Source organism: Nicotiana tabacum, chromosome 13 (assembly GCF_000715075.1).
Source record: "Nicotiana tabacum cultivar K326 chromosome 13, ASM71507v2, whole genome shotgun sequence".
NCBI lineage: Eukaryota > Viridiplantae > Streptophyta > Magnoliopsida > Solanales > Solanaceae > Nicotiana > Nicotiana tabacum.
The window spans coordinates 106,300,186-106,317,910 of record NC_134092.1 but is presented as its reverse complement, the minus strand read 5'-3'; the positions used below and the strand labels follow the sequence as shown (position 1 = coordinate 106,317,910).

The 17,725-nt window shown below is 36.0% G+C and overlaps 1 protein-coding gene across 1 annotated transcript; it reads left to right on the top strand.

Annotated features, from left to right (window-relative positions):
- The first annotated feature begins 447 nt into the window (after positions 1–447).
- LOC107796575 (uncharacterized) lies at positions 448–14,270 on the top strand. The gene is made up of 7 exons (XM_075228276.1): positions 448–878; positions 1,901–1,986; positions 2,788–2,938; positions 3,045–3,146; positions 12,741–12,864; positions 13,480–13,753; positions 13,931–14,270. The coding sequence occupies exons 1-7, from the start codon at positions 749–751 to the stop codon at positions 14,036–14,038; spliced, it is 975 nt and encodes a 324-aa protein (XP_075084377.1). The 5' UTR covers positions 448–748; the 3' UTR covers positions 14,039–14,270.
- The last annotated feature ends 3,455 nt before the right edge of the window (positions 14,271–17,725 follow it).

The window sequence follows — 17,725 nt, the reverse complement described above, 5'->3', positions numbered from 1 at the left end:
ACCTTGACATAAACTTATAATAATATATAATTAAAATATTTATTGCCGAGCCAATTGAAAATTATTTTTTTCAAAGGAAGAATCTTCTTTTTAGGAAGATGATTCTTGGTCATTTCTTAAAGCTGATTGGAAAATTAAATATTCATTTTCAAGCTTAAAACTTTAAATTTTATTAATTTATCGCTTAATCATAATACATTATATAATTTAGTTTAAACGTCAAATATTGACAAGTATTTTTAAAGTTTAAAAAGAAGGCCTATTTCCTCGATGTATGAGAATTGTTTTTTGATTTTTCAATCAACAAGTCGGAGAATAAACCGAAAGAAAAGTTTTGAAAAATAGGCTAATTAATCACGAGAAAAAGAAAAAGCGTGGCTATTTTGGGAAGGGTAATAATAATAGATGTCTTCTTTAATTTCTCCGTATGTTACACTTCTTTTCTCTTCGATTGTGTCATCTAAAACTCAGACAACACAAAAGAATAATAAAACAATCTCTTCCCAAAAACACCAACAACAAACAAAGTATATCATTATCACTTGAGGGAAGAGAGGAGAGACCCATTTCTCATAAAGTGTATGTATGTATTTTTATACATATACTACTTGTAAAATATTTATCTTTTGTTTGAGAGAACAAAAAAGGGGGTCTTAGGGTTTTTGATCTTTCTTGATGATGGTCAACTGAAAATTTTGATCATTGTAAATTTGTGAACTTTTTTCTTTCTTGAAAATTGGTGTAAAAAATGGAAATGGTTGATCAGTCTGAATCTTCTCCTTTGGTCCCACCTTCTTTGATCACTGACCCTAGCGAGATCGATCTTGAAGCTGGTTCTTCTGAACAAATTCAGTGTAGAATTTGCCTTGAAACTGATGGTGATTTTTTCCCCTTTTATCCTTTAATTTTTTTCTTGGTTTTGCAGTTTGTTTATTATTGTTTTGGAATATTAGTTGGTTGGAGTGTATTGTTTAGGATTCTTGTGTTGTTTGTAACTGTAAAGGGAGCTGTTTTAGGTGATTCCTGAGGCCTTGTGGTGGAAAAGAAAGTTCTTTGGTGAATTTGTCTTGAAAATATGGGGGTTTTCCCTTTACTGTAACCCCAAATTTCCCTTAAAAGAACATAACCCCAATTTATTTTTTCTTCTGGTTTTGCAGTTTGTCTATTATTGTTGGAATATAAGTTGGTTGGAGTGTATTATTTGGAATTCTTGGTTGTTTGTAACTGTAAAGTTAGCTGCTTTAGGCGATTCTTGAGGCTCTGCTGTGGAAAGCAATTTTTTTTGTGTGGTGAATTTGTCATGAATATATGGTGGTTTCCCCTTTGTGTACAAGTCAAATTAGGTTAGGATTCTTGTGTTGTTTGTAACTGTAAAGGAAGCTGCTTTAGGTGTCTTTTTGAGGTCCTGTGATGGAAAGGAATTTTTTTGGTGAATTTATCTTGAAAATACCGGGTTTTCTCCTTTTACCATAACCCCAAATTTCTTTTAAAAAAAACCCCCTTAATTGTTACAACCCAAGTGTGCACGTCAAATTAGATTTTACTATGCATTAGTGAGAGGCTGTGTTTGCATTGGGTTGAGAAATTTGTAGATGTGGTGTTGGTATTGTCTGATTACACAGGAAATGAAAATGAAAATACTATGTGATAGTGCATCTATTCTATTTGGATTTGTTACTTATCAACAGTTTTATCTGTTTGGATTTATCAAAGAAATGAAAACAGTAAGAAGCATTTAATGAAGAGGTGGCTTGAATTTTTGGTAGTTTGGTGGATGCTTGTTATCCAGGTCGTTTGTTGTTTATTTCATTCGATAGCAAATCACATTATTGGGTTATATGCTGAACTTATGCTATTTCAGAATTGGGATACCCACAAGTGTTTTATTTTTCCTTTTCAGGTAGGGATTTTATTGCACCTTGCAAGTGCAAGGGCACATCAAAGTTTGTCCATCGAGACTGCCTTGATCATTGGCGGGCGGTGAAGGTATGTTTTTAGCTTTTGAATCTGTATTACTTGAGCAGTTTTAACCTTATTATTGTCGAAGTTGCATTGTTGTTTTTGTTTTGGAAATGCACTTCATCGAGTCTTGCCGGACTTGGAACTAATTTGTACTTGTATTGATGCATTAAAGCGTATGATCAGGTTTTGAGCATCATGTGTACATATATCGTGATGGTATAGCTTTTGGACGAGCCACTTTACTTACAAGATTCAATTTATTGTATGTGCTTTTCATTTCAACATGCACCGGTTGGCAGGTGTGATACCATGATGAGTGAAGGTGTTAAAAAGGGGATGAGGTACACCTAAAATCATTTAGAAGGAAGTTATCTCTAAAGACCTACAATCATTTCGAGTCCATGCAGACTTAGCGAAAGATAGGGCACAGTTGAAGAAAAAGATCTATATAGGTGATACCAATTAGATGGTTATACATTTTAGTCATTTTAGTTGAGAGGTACTATGCTCTTTAAGAGTCTTTAGTCCTAGTAGAGATTTTGGTACTTTTTATTGTGTAATTCTTGCCGGAGATGAATTTTAAATGAAAAACTATGGTCAGTGATGATTCATATAGTCGATCCCAGATTGTTTGGGATTGGGATGTAGTTGTTGTCTTTTCATTTCAACAGTAAGATTCAAAATTATCATGTAGTTGTTGAGGCTTTGCTTTCATAGAAGCAATGACTGCATAACTTGGCTGATAAGTTCCAAGCAATTTACAGTAAGCAATAATCACCAGAATTGAATTTATTTTTGTTAGTTAAATCATTTTATCTTTTACAGGAAGGATTCGCGTTTTCCCATTGCACAACTTGCAAAGCTCCCTATTACTTGAGAGTTCATGTTCCTGCTGATAGAAAGTGGCGAACTTTAAAGTTCCGATTCTTTGTGACCAGAGACATTTTGTTCATCTTTCTCGCGGTTCAGCTTGTAGGTGGTTGGCCCTATTACAGTTTTGTTCTTTGATTTTCTTAGATATTTCTTTACCTAATTTATGGACAACATATCCAATTGAGCGCTCACCGAGAGTTTCATAACAGAGGTTCCTTATGTTTACAGTGTTATTGAAGAGGACGTCTCATATTCATTCCAGCATTTGACTTGGGGGTTTGATAGCGAACTAAGCTTCTACTATCTATGCGGTAAAACATCTCGAGCTTTCCAGTTGTAATATATGCGTTAAATCATGGTTTTATGATTTTATCTATCAAAAAAAGAAAGATATATGATAAATCATGGTATTTTTTGTTGTCTTGCCCCATAAGTTTTTTTGTGACGATCTTCTTTACACACACACTCTCTCTCTCTCTCTCTCTATATATATATATATATATATATATATCTTTCTCGCATCTAAATCTTTTTCTGGACAAAATGAAAATAGTAATAGTTGATATGGTGGTTTTGGGAATCTTGCTTAGGGGCAGAGCTAGAGTTTGGATTACAGATTCGGTCGAAGCTAGTAGCTTTGATCCAAACCTTGTATCTGTCTTAAGAAATCCATTGAATATGAACAAATTATTAATTTAGAAGCCAATAACTTTAAAAGACTAGAATCTCGAACCCGTAAGCTTCAAATCTTGGCACCTCCTTTGATATTGCCTCTCTATGATCTTCTCTCAAAGAACGGAAATTATACTGGTCAAGAAGCTAAAGATACAATGGTTGTTTTGCTTCAATTGGTAGACAACATTCTTCTATGCATCAACATCCTTTAATCACCTGCTGCGAATTTGTTTGCATACTGATCAGTGATCGCTACCCTCCCCAGACACCAATTGTGGGATTTTACTGGGTCGTTGTTGTTGTGGAGTGATCATATGATTACCTAGTGTTGAGAAATGGTTGACTGGCGTGAAATGAGATTCTTTATATGTGCTGAGTAAGTCTAATGACCCCATATAAGCTCATACTAAAGAATCTCTTTTCATTCAACCATATTTAGAAGAATGCAAGCCTAACCTCCAATGTACTTGAATAAGCTTAAAGTACTTGTAGTCTAAAATTGATGAGCAACTCCTTACAAGGAAGAATAATTCAATTGTAAACAAAGCAACAATATGCTCTAATTTATAGAAACAGTGAATTCTATTTCGTTAATAAAATTCCAATATCTTTATTCTTACAAGAGCCTCAAGTCGTCCAGTAAGCATGTAAATTTATTCTCTATAGGTAACTCTGACTTGCTTTCACTTGACATTCACTCAGAACAAAATAAAATGCTAAAAGCCTAATCATATTCTTGCAAATTACTAAATTCAAGTGAAATTTTAAAATATACTCCCGTTGTTGCACTTTATATGTCTTCCTTTATAATTCTTTTAAAAAAGAATGACACCTTTCTCTATTTAGTAAATTTTTCATTACTACATTTTCATTTTACCCTTAACAACATTCCATTGTAAGCGTGTTTAGGACCACAAGGTTGAGAGGGTATTTTTGATATGCTATATACATTTTTGGTTTAAGACCACAAGATTCAAAAGTTCGCTTTACTTTTTTAAAAGTTGTGCCTAGTCAAACTAAGACACAATAAATGAAACTGAGGGATAATATATTTTTCTCGAAAGCAATCATTAGTACTCTAATTTTTAAAACATCTTTTTTAATTCAATTTTTTAAAATCCCATTAGCTGATTTAAGATTAAGGTCTACTCTGGGCATACAATTTCTTTATAAAAGAAGTGAAGAGGGAAAGCGACAGTGGCTGGTACCGCCGTACCAGTGCTCATGTGAGAATTGGTGAAAATGGAAGAGATACGAGGAGCTACAAAGAGAAGGGCAACAGCTTGGGGTTATAATTTTTAGGATTTTGATTTTGAGAAAAAGACAAAAAGAGATTGGTAGGCATGGAGTTGCTATATATGGAGAGCGGAAGTAGAATTGGCTTAGTTTTTTTTTTTTGGGGTGGGGGGTGGGGGTGGGGTGGGGGCGCAAAGAAGCTTTTGTTATTAGGTAGAACATAGGTATGGTGCTAACCTATTACCTAATATAGTAGGTAGTGAATATCCTATTACTCGACACTGATTTTAATAAAGAAAGGTAGACTTGGAAACTTGTGGTTTTATATATATATATATATATATATATATATATAAGACTTTTAAAACTTGTGTGATAAATCCTCTCATTAAGGGTCAAATGGGAAGTTTAAAGTTAAATTGTTTCTAAATAAGGAAGTACGACGTTCTTTTTGGAACTGACTATTAAGGATAGAGTGCCACATAAATTGAGATGGAGAGAATAATATTTTATTAGAAATTTCTAATCCTAAACGCATCAAATCACCCCCCCGCCAAAAAAAGAAAAAAAAGAAGAAGAGGCTATTATGTGCCCATAATTGTTTACCCTAGTTATGGATGAGCTAATCAACACATTATAATATGAATTCCCATGATGTATGCTATTTGCAGATGGCATTGTACTAATTGATAAAACCAATGAGGGTGTTAATCAAAAGCGTTGACTATGGAGCTCTCTAGAGAGTAAAGGTTTTTAGGGTAAATAGAAGTAAGACGGAATATATACACTACAAGTTTAGTTAACATAAGAAGAGTGAAATTGAGATGAGATTAGGTGGGATTGTGCTGCCTAAATCCAAATAATTCAAATATCTAGGGTCATTGTTGCAGGACTATGAAATGATAGATGGATATGTTACACGTAGAATCAAAATGGGATGGTTGAAGCGGAAAAGTACTACCGAGTGTTATGTGATAGCAGGATGCCTCTCAAGCTGAAAGGTAAGTTCTATAGAACAATTTAAGACCAACAATGCCATGTGACACCGGATGTTGGGCTACTAAAGTCCTACACATTCACAAGATGGGTGTCTCAGAGATGCGAATGCTAAGATGGATGTGCGGTTATACAAGATTCGACAAGATTAGAAAGATCACATTTGTCAAAAAGGTGCAAGTAGCAGTGGCACTCATGGAGGATAGAATGAGAGAAGATCGCTTGAGATGGTTTGATAAATGTTTTGCGCCTATCTCCAGATGCATCTATCCATATGTGTAAAGCCATGGTGAGTTAATATGTTAAAAAGGACGAGGCAAACCTAAACTCACATAGGAGGAAGTTGTCTCGAAAGATTTACGGTCTCTTGTAAATAATGTAGACTTAGTGAAAGATAAGGCACAATGGAAGAGAAAGACTTGTGTAGGTGATGCCAATTAATTCAATTAGTTTATAGTAATATTCATTTTTTTACTAGCACCCAAGGGTGTGGCCTAGTGGTCAGTGAAGTGGGTGAGAACCATGATGTTTCAGGTTCAAATCCCAGCAGAGGCAAAGACACCATAGGTGATTTCTTCCTATTTGTTCACGCCTTGGTGGACAGAGTTACCTGGTACCTGTTGTTGGTGGGAGGTATCCCGTGAAATTAGTCGAGGTGTGTGCAAGCTGGTCCGGACACTACATTTATTAAAAAAAACTCATTTTTTTGCTATTTTGTATAATGTTGGCTTGAGATAAACTTAAAGGCGCAATGTGATTAGTGAGAATTCATATAGTCGACCCAACTTATTTGGGATTGAGGCGTAGTAGTAGTTCTTATAATCGAGAATACTAGACAAAGGATGATGTCAATTGGAATTAGAAATACGTTTAAAGAAGTTTCGAAATGGCATAAAACTTTCTCATGATGGACATTGCTGGAGAGATCTCATAGATTGTGTTTTCTGCTTCAATTGATTAATTTCAAAAGAGGAAGAAGTATCTTAGATCAAGTCAGGCGAGTAGGTTTGAGAGATTATTACTTTTGCTGAAAATAATAGCAAGCTAGAGTAATAGCCTGTGCGGGGGGGGGGGGGGGTACTAAGAGGAACTTGAATTAGATTCTATGAGTCTTCTGTATTTTTAACCACCTAACTTTTCTTAAGGCCACCAAACACTTCTTTATTTTATTTTTAATTTTCTAAATAACCAAGAAATCCCGAGCAATGGCGCAAGGTTCAAAACTCAACAGATAATGGGCCCGCCCGTCTTGCCTTCTCCACTTAAGTATCAATTTTATATGATTTGAGTTTCTACTGTTTTTTTAAATTGATGAATCCTTCACACTAAATGGTTTCTCCTATGTGAATTTTGGTTTATCAAATCAGTTGGGCTTATTTCACGTTGAGTACTGCTTAAGTGCATTTAGTTTGCTATTCTTTGCACCGGTGTTCAAAACCATTTATTGACATGTAGCACAGTCAGTTTACTTTTGGTTTGTTGCCTAAAAGTATCATGCTAATCTGAGAAAGTGTGAATTGATTCAGACTGTTTCGTTCCATGTATAAATTTTGTAAGTAAAAATATGTCATATTTCTTAGATTTCAAATATCTGGGATTAGATAAATTAATAACACTAATCAGGGTGATTACATGTTAAAGTACCTCATATTGTAATAATTGTGCGCGTACATGTTGTGTCATATGTGTTAAGCAATGGCATGTGTGATTCCTTGGAATTGAATATGTTCTGTAAATTGAGTAAATAATATACACTGAAGTGTCCTATTCAGATTGATTTATGAAACTTGTTCACTCAGTTAAGGGGTATCACTGGATTATAACATACAATAGGCTGCCCAAAGGGGGTTTATTATGTGTTTAAATTTGGTGTTTTTGATGAGGCCTGTTATATGAGAATATTTATATTTAGTAAATTTGTTCTGTCCGCCTAAAGGTGTTCTAATATTGAAATATTTTCTTGCCGTGGCCAAAGGGGATGAGTTTCTAAAATTGAATATTTTTTCGCCTTGCTCAAAAGAGGGCGGTCTATTTATGCTGTTAGACTCATTGTTGTGATAATATCATTATTCTTTTACCTTGTTATTCTGATAAAATCCCATTCATGTTATGGCAATTACTATTACTTTGAACAACAACAATGCTGAAGTTGTGGTCCTGTCAAGGTCCAACTTTAAGAGATGGAAGGAGTATCTTGAATTTGCTTTAGGCATGGTTGATATAAATCAAGTTTTGCATAAAAATAAGCCACCACCTCTCAATAACTCTAGCACAACTGCTGAAAGAGATAATTATACAATGCGAGAAAGATCTAATAGGCTATGCATCCTCTCCTTTGGAGGGTCAATTGCTGAACATGTCAAGAGGGGCTTACCTATACCGCTTATGCTAAGAAATTTCTTGCCCAAGTGGAATACCTTGTATCCAATAAGGCCGAGACCAGAGATCTAATGAGTAAACTTGCGGGATGAAGTATGATAACACTGAAGGGGTTAGAGATTATATACTTAAGGTGGTTCACTTGCCGTTTAAACTAAAAACTCTAAACATAGTTTTGTTCACTCTACTCTCAACTCCTTGCCTGTTGTGTTTAGCTAGATGAAAACTGCCCATAATATGATAATACTCAAAAGGAGTCTTGGTTGATTAATGACCTCATCTCAATATGTGTTGTAGAAAAGAAGAAAATTAGAAAAGATAAGGGTGAGATTGCCTTACTTGTTTCCAATGAATCGAAAGCAAGCTCTAGTAAGGAACCTAGGATATTTCAAAGGTCTAATCATCAAACTTTTAAGAAAGGTCAAAACATTTTACATGTCGTTTGGTGTTTTGATCTTTGTTAGAAGTATGATGACTAGACCATTGAAACTTATTAAGTTATTAGAGCTTGCTTTGGAATCATGGGAAACAAGGAAGATAGTCTCGCCCATCTCTATTTTTAATTTTTTTCCTCTTTAACAACACATTTTGAGATGAGGTCATTAATTTTCCGAGTCTCATATTGGGTGTTATAGGTTGTTTAATCTGACTAAACTCAGCAAGCAAGGAGTTAAGAGCAATGGGAACAATATAAACATTAGGAAGAACTATGTCTAGAGCTTCCAGCTTAGACTGAATATGAACCATCTTACGTATAACCTTTAACCCCTTTAGTGTTATCGTACTTCGTTCGCACATATTTTACTCATTGGATATCCGGTCTCGGCCTTATTGGATACAAGCTATCTTTGTTCCAGTTAGGCAAGAAATTTCTTAGCATTGGCGGTATTAGGCAAGCTATTCTTGAGATGTTCAGCAACTGACCTTTTAAATGTTTAGCCTATTAAATCTCTCCCACTTAGCATAATTATCTCTTTCAGTAGTTGTGCTAGAGGTGGTTGCTCATTTTTCACGCCAAGCTTGATCTATATCGGCCATGCCTAAAGTATATTCAGGATCGTCTTTCCATCTCTTAAAGTTAGAAGTTAGGCCCCGTCCTCAACTTTAGCATTGTTGTTCAAAGTGATGGGGTAACTGTAGATAACACCATATGAATAAGATTTATCAGAACAGCACGACATTTGTTGGCATAAGAATAATGATATTATAACAACAATGAGTCCAAGCGCATCAACAGGTCGACCCCCTCTGGGAATGACAAAAAAATATTCCTATATTGAAGAAATTCAATTTATCTTCTTATGGAACCTAATTTTATTACAACATTATGATTATTCACTTCTGTAGAGTTTTGATATGAACTAAACTTTTTACAATATAAATGGAACACCAGCCAGGGGCGGGTATCGGCTCAATTTTCTCTGTTACACACATAATATTTGTATGTGTAGAACGAATATCTGCAAAAAACTGAAAACCTTCAATTATGAAACCAGTGTTGTTAAAGGCAAAAAGCTCTAAAAAGCGCTCTAGGTCTATTGGAGCTTTAAGCGCAAAACGCAATTTAAGTGTGGGCTTTAGTACAAAAGGCTCAATACAGGAAAATCAAAAAATATATATGTAATTAAAAAAAGAAGTAACAAATTCATTCATAATGTTTTCCTTAACAATTAATACACTTATTTGCTGATTATATTCATTGTTTAGTACCGCTCGATTCAAGATAGAACTCATGGACAACGAGTGAAGCGTAGCTTTAAGCGAGGCAAAGCGCCCTCCCCGAGCTTTTCTGAACTTCAGGGCTTAAGCGCGCCTTAAATGAGCCTTTGACAACACTGACACATACTCGCACCTATAGGTAGTGAATATTTCCTGAAGCCTTTAACCACAGAGTGTTGTGACCACGGTCAGCTACCTAGCTGTGATTTGTGATGCTGTTTGATATGATTGAATTTCCCCCAAATATATGGACGACAGAAGTTTGATATCAATTTGCAATGTATCAGCAAATATAAAACACCAGCTGCTGTGCATTCTCATTATAAAGTTGTTATGATAGACTCCCATGCGGCACTCCATGCAAAAGCTGTCCACCTTTTCGAGTTTTGCTAGGCTAAACAGCTTTGGAAGGGAACAATCTCCTCCCTTTTTAGTAGTTTTGTGTAAAAGGTTTTAACAGAAAAATTACCTCCTGGGTGTGATGTAAAATAGTTCTTAAGAATTTTATACTTTGCAGCATTCTTAGAGCACAATAGAAACATATCGCACTTGGATTACTAGCAAAGATCAATAAAGCACGTGCATGAATAGCTTTATAATTGGCAATTAGTAAATACATAATTATCTGCTGAAGCACCTGCTCTGCTGCTGTACGGGAAGGTGCTTAAGCTTGGAAGTCAATGGTAGTAGTTATCATTGGGAGGCTGAAAGGTGGTGACTTATTGGGATTACGTATTTCAACTGGCTTTACTTGTTTCTAAAGTCATTAAGTGTATGTTTGGTAGCTACTGCACTTTAAGGGGTAATCCTTATTTCTAGAGGACGTTAAAGTGATGCATGGTGGCTGGTTAGTATTCAACGTGATTATAAATGATGGGACCATGATGGAGTACTATGTTTTCCTTTTCATTTTTTCATTGCTACAGGGTTATGATTTTATTTGTAAATACGCTTAGTGCTTTTGTTTTCTTTACAAGAATATTTTTTTTCATTCTCAAAAAAATATTATAAATAAACTAAGTGAACCACTGATATTTGGTACCAAGATTAGCTCCACCCATCAATAGGTTGTATCAAAATTAGTAACTAAAAATAGTGGGAAGTTTAGAGATGGTGGAAAAAGAAGATAGAAGCACATAGATGTGATGATAGGTGGTGGTAAAGTGGACGAGGTAGCTCTACAGTCACATATAGGGAAGTCACAAAACACATGCAATCTTTTTGAAGTAATTACGTAATCGGCAGAAGTGAAGGATCTATATAGGCGATACCAACTAATGGTGCGTAAGGTTTAATTATGGTTATACGTCTAACTTGCATTAGGTCTAGTGTTTGTTTGGAGTCCTTATAGTCTTGTTAGAGACTTTATGCCAGTGTAGGATAAGTGTAGAATTTAGAAGAACCTCTAGTTTTACAACAATTTTTTTTTTATTTAATTTTGCTTATAAAGGACTAACTACCTTATAAAAAAAAATTTGCTTATAAAGGACTAATTATTTAGTATTGGAATGACATATACTTGAATATAGGAACAGTTAGAAAGAATTTGTATTTCTAAGTTAGGGGTGGCAAATGGGCGGGTCGGGTCCAGACGGATATGGGACGGGTCGAAAGCGGGTAATGAAAAAACGGATAAATTATCCTACCCGATCCATATTTAATATGGATAAAAAACGGGTTAACAGGCGGATAATATGGGTAACCGTATTCTTGACTTCTTCAATATGATCACTTTTGGGAGAATTCCTAATCTCCCAAACTTAAGGAACCCCCAATTTGAGGCTTTACAAATGTAAAAGTTAAACCCAGGAAAATAGATAATATGGTTCTTATCCATATTTGACCCGTTTTAAAAAAGTTCATTATCCAACTCATTTTTTAGTGGATAATATGGGTGGTTAACTGTTTACTTTTAACCATTTTGCCACCACTAATCTGAGCTAACTAAATTGTGAGTGAGGCATAATTGAATGATCTGGGATGGGTGAGGGGTGGTGAACGGGAGTAGATTTGGGCTGCGGGACAGAGTGAAGGGAAGACTTTTCTGGTGGTAGTCGTGGGAGTTTCCCAGATTTGAGGGAACTGGACGGGGTTGTGAAATCTGAATCGGGCAGGATGAGTTAGTTGGACCCTGGGGTGCAGGGAGGAAAGAGTGCTTTGCCCTTGTGTAGTTAGTATGCGAGGTGTGGAAAAAAATCAGTACGAAAGGGCCAAACATATCTTTTTGCAAGTTTTTCCGAAGGGATACAGGCAAACCACAATCTAACCAACTTCCTCCGCAAACAAACAATTTTACACAATAGGTAGTCGTCAATCTATAAAACACAACCAAACGGCGGATGAGTTTTATACACTCTTGCTGGAAGTCGGATATCGGCGTATTTTGTTGTTTGCATGGCTATCCCAAGTATTCATGTTGTAGGACTGCAAACCCTGCATGTGAAGCATTGCTGGGGTTTTCACCTTTCCGTTCCTTTGTGATGAAGGCATGAAGCAAACCAACAGCTTCTGCGACAAGAATGATGGATCCACCTCAAAATTACAGGAGACAGAGAGAAACAGAAGGAGCAAGCGATATGGAGAAAGAGGGGATTTAAGTGTTGCGGTGACATCTGTCTGTTTCTTGCTCATCTGGGTGTAGTAGCATTAATCTATTTCTGCCTTGGGAAGAGACGTCCTTTTTCTTAATGCCAATTGAGGCTTGGAAGGAACATAGATGGTGCACAAATTTTGAAAATAATTAGTAATTACTGCAGCGTTAATTATGTCTACTATTCTGTGTGATCAATTTATGCTTTAGACCTTTCGATGATATTTTAACTTCTAGTGTATCCCCTCCCCCCCAAACCAGGGCTAAAAAAAGGATACTAACTTTAAGGTATCGATTTGACAATGTGCAGGGGCACTGTTATTTTTCGCTCTGCTGGGCCTATCTGGTTGCTTCATAACCTGTTATGATCGAAGAGTGCGCAATGATTTGGCTCAGCCCTGCCGCGAGTTGTGCCTATGTTGCTGTCATCCTGGGTACACAATCTTGACTCTTGTTATTAGTAGTAAGCTTAACACTTCACTCTTCTTCCTTGTTTCTCTTGTCCGTCAATCCAAGAAACAAGTAATGAAGGTTAATCCATGCAGAATACTTTTATCTTAACGTCACTTTTGCACTCTTGATAGACTGCAATGTATTCATAAGAAATTAAGCATCGTACATAAAGCAGTGCTTGTTTAGTTTTCTGGATATGAATTAGAAGGTCTTAGCCTCTCCGTTGCTCTCTTAGGAAAGAATATTTGCAGTCATCCTGAAAATTTGCTGCTTTGTTCGGATCTCTATCATTCACTGGTATACATGCTTGTAGTGTGAAACTCCTTTAGATTGTCTGTTGCGTTTGGAAAACTTATGGAGAGATTACAAGGAATTATAAAGCTCCTTTCGATGGATTGTCTGTTGTCATTTAATAATGTTTATTACTTGTTGATGATCTGTTATCTACTGCATTATTATCTTGTACAAAATAACAAAAGTAGTGCAAGAATTGTTGCGCTCTGATCTCTTTCTTGTGATGCTACTTCTTGAGGAAGGAATTACTATTGTTCTCTGTTTTTGATTACTGGTGCGCCATTCTTATGATGCCCTCGCAGAATGTGTGCCGACTGTCATTTGCCTGGAACACTTTGTATGTGGACTGATTGCACAACCTGCTTTGAGGGTTGTGCTGGTGCCGCCAGTGAATGTGGAGGTTGCTTAGGAGGTGCGGGTGAAGCTGGGTTGCCACTGATATTTATAATGGCTTTAATTGTGCTAGGACTATTTACTGTCATCGGCATATTTTACAGTGTTTTGGTTGCTACAATGGTTGGACAGAGAATATGGCAGAGGCACTACCATATACTCGCAAAAAGAATGCTGACGAAGGTGAGTTAGACCCTATTCTTTGTTTCTTTTATCTGCTCTAATCTCATTCATCGTCAGGTAGATACAATAAATCCTTGCGAACGCGGAACCAGTCATAACTGGCTGCATGATGAGTACTACAATTCTTAAGATGTTTATCAGCAGCTATCTAACGATATGGTTCTTGCTCGTTTGAAGGAATATGTTGTGGAGGATGTCGATGGTGAGGTAAATGGAAGCGATTGGTCTCCGCCACCTCTGCCACCGGAGCATGTTCAACAGCTGAAGTCACTTGGACTTCTGTAAACTTTGAGGATTGTGACATAAATGAAAAACTTTCCATATTATTGGGGCTCACATCATGTGCTTTAGTATACGCAGTTAGATCTGCAAAAGAGTCTTCTTCCTGACTGATAGAAAATCCGATTCAACCCGATATTGTTCAATTATGTTCATAATTTGAGACTGATCACATGTAATTGTTGACAAAACGGATCGTTAACAATCTAAATGAAGTAACAGCTGCAATCTTGGTTTATAAGTTTTTTTCAATCAGCTCCTTGTAGTAAGTTATCTATTGATATTTATTTGCTGTTTCTAAAAGGGGTTGTATTTTGGCTGGAAATGTTTCTCCCTTTCTAAGTTTTACTAATGGTTCTAATTAGGGGTGTCAAAATGGTTAAAAGAAAACAGTTATTCACTCATATTATTCATTAAGAAATGGATTGGATAATAAACTTTTTAAAAACAGGTTACATATGGGTAAGAATCATATTATCCACTTAGAAAATGGATAATTAATGGATAACTAATGAGTTTTGACTTTTACATTTGTAAAGTCTCAAATTGAGGGTTTCTCGAGTTTGGGAGATTAGGAATTCTCCCAAAAGTTTTCAAATTCAAGAAGTTCTGTCGGTTAGTCCGTTTTTATTCGTGTTAAATATGGGTCGGGTCGGATAACTTATTTATTTTGCATTACCTCTTTTCGATATGTCAATATCCGACCGGAGCCGCTGATTTGCTACTCTAGTTCTAATGATATAACTGCTTCACTTAATAATATCAGTTAGCTGATTGGCTTGTTTGTCAAATCTTGAACTTTGTAGTAGTTGCAGGGGTCCTTCTAGATATCACTTTTGCTAAATTCTGAACAAACCATGTGGTCTCCCCCATGTGCACTTTGCATAGATGGAAACATGTGGAGTGTCCTTTATAACGTATTTCAAAAAAAGAGAACTGAATATCTGCTTGTTGATTGATAAGAAATTAGTATTGCCTCATCTGTCTAATCTACCAACTATGAAGCCAAACTTGGTTATACTGAATTTGTGTAGCATATACTCAAGCTTTATCCATCTTCCAAACTCAACCAGTCGATCAGTTGCGTTTCAATTACAATCTTGTTGTGAATTATAAGAGTTTCTGTGTCCAACTATATTCAGGAGGAAAATTTACGCGGCACATCAAAACCCTTACACACAATATATATGTAGCTATATTTAATTTTATAGCAAATCCATAAAATAAAAGATTAATTGTTTTGAACTGAAACAAGAAAGTAACAAGCTCTCGCAGTTAGTTGGTTAAAGGGTCCGCTTAGTTATCGCAACGAATACAGTCGATACAGGTTGTATCCTTTATACACACACCCCTATATACAGTCGATACAAGTTGTATCCTTTGTACACACCCCTGTATATAGTCGATACAATTTGTATCCTTTGTATATACATTTGTATTTTGTCTTGGTTATTGTTGATACATGTTGTATTCATTGTGTGAATAAATACAATTGCACGAACGAATACAGTTGATACAGGTTGTATTTGTTGCATGAACGAATACAGTTGACACATGTTGTATTCGTTGCGCGTTTGAATACAAGTGATACAAGCTAGTAACAATTGAACATTAGGTACGAATAGTAATTAGATAAACTATAATTACTAGGCTCTAAACTATAGTGTTTTATGAAAATTCATCTGTTCAGGAGGGAAATGTTTTGAGCACACTTAATGAAATGAAGTTATACCACAATATGGGCATGTGCAGCGCAATTTAGTTGGGCTAGCGCGTTATAAATAATGAATGATTATAAAAAAAAATGTAAGAAAACAAATTATGAAAATGATAAGTTAGAAGCATTTACTTATTGCATTATGATTCCTATAAAAACAAGTGATATAACAAAGTATTAGGTATCCAAAGGAAGCTTATAACTTCAGAATAAGTGCAGAGCAGGTTAGGAAAGTTTGCCAAAAATGTAACAAGTGTGCTGGAGCTGATGTTCTTTCTACGTGTACAAGTTGTTTTATATCAAACTTGAAACATCAGCTGACCAAAAGCATTAAAGGCCTCCACGTTTAGCCAATTTGTGAATCCATTTTCTTAGGTAACTTCTCTTAAAAGAGAAATTTTAAAATTTTTAACTAATAAATGTTTATCATTGTTGAAGGACATATTAAAATACGAGAAAATACAAGACATGAAAACTTTACTATACAAATATTTTCAAAGATTGTTGACAATGGCAGTGAATGCAAAGTTGCTTCGTTAATCATGTTAACAAGCCTCTTTTCTTCTGAGAAAATATGGAAAGCATTCCCTCCTCTATTAATAGTCAGCTGAATCAGGGGCGGAGCTACGTGGGCGGGTTCAACCGAACCTTCTTCGCTGGAAATTACATTAAGGTTAATTTTTTCCTTCATCTATATATTAGATGTTGAATCCCCTTAATTTTTTTGCGTAATTACTTTTTTATTTTTTGAATCCTCTCGGTAAAGTTCCTGCTTCCGTCACTGAGCAGAATAGTAGAATACTTGGAGTGTAAGTTCAGCGGCGAGACTCAAGGAGGGGAAGGGGAAGTGAGGTTGGACTCGCAGGTCATTCCTAGGAGAGGGAGTTTTAAGTACCTTGGGTCTATTATTCTGGGGGATGGGGAGATTGATGAAGATGTCACACATCGTATTGGGGCGGGATGGATGAAATGGAGACTCGCTTTCGGTGTTTTGTGTGACAATAAGGTGCCACCGAAACTTAAGGGTAAGTTCTACAGAGTGGCGGTCAGGCCAACGATATTGTATACTTATATGGGGCTGAGTGTTTGCCAGTCAAGATCGCTCATGTCCAGAATATGAAGATAGCAGAGATGAGAATGTTGAGATAGATGTGCGGTCACACCAGGTTAGATAGGATCAGAAATGAGGTTATTCGCGACAAGGTGGGTGTTGCCCCTATTGAGGACAAGATGCGGGAAGCACAGACGCCCCAGTGAGGAGATGTGAGAGGTTGACATTGAAGGGCCTACGGAGAGGTAGAGATATGCCAAAGAAGAGGTGGGGAGAGGTGATTAGGCAAGACATGATGCAACTTCAGCTGACCAAGGACATGACCCTTGATAGGAAGGTATGGACGTCGAGGATTACGGTAGTAGAGTAGGTAGTCTAGAGTATTCATAACAGTAGTATTGGCAATCTTGCTTTCTGTTGGTAGTAGGTTTTTATGACTAACCGTTGTTTCTTTCATTGTTGATCACATTGCTGTCTTATTATTTTATTCTGTTTTATATGACTTTTTGGTACTATCCCTCCTTATTTATATTTTCATTAATGTGGTGCTTATGCTTTCTTGAGTCGAAGGTCTATTGGAAACAACCTCTTTATCCTCACAAGGTAGGGGTAAGGTCTGCGTACACACTACCCTCCCCAAATCTCACGGTGTAAAATAATACTAGGTATATTGTTGTTGTATTTATGGTATATAAGTGCGAGTAGCATTATTTTTTGATATTGTTCTAGTAATGAAGGACTTTTATAGGGAGAAAAGCTTCATGTGGAGTTCTGAATAGTTAATGCTTTGCTGTTTCCTTCTCAATCACTGAAATGAAGCTTTTTTGTTTTTTGAAATTCTTTCGAGAAATGAAGAAAATATTACACGACACATCAAACATTTATACTATATTTACTATTTGTAGCTATACTTTCAATAAATTTA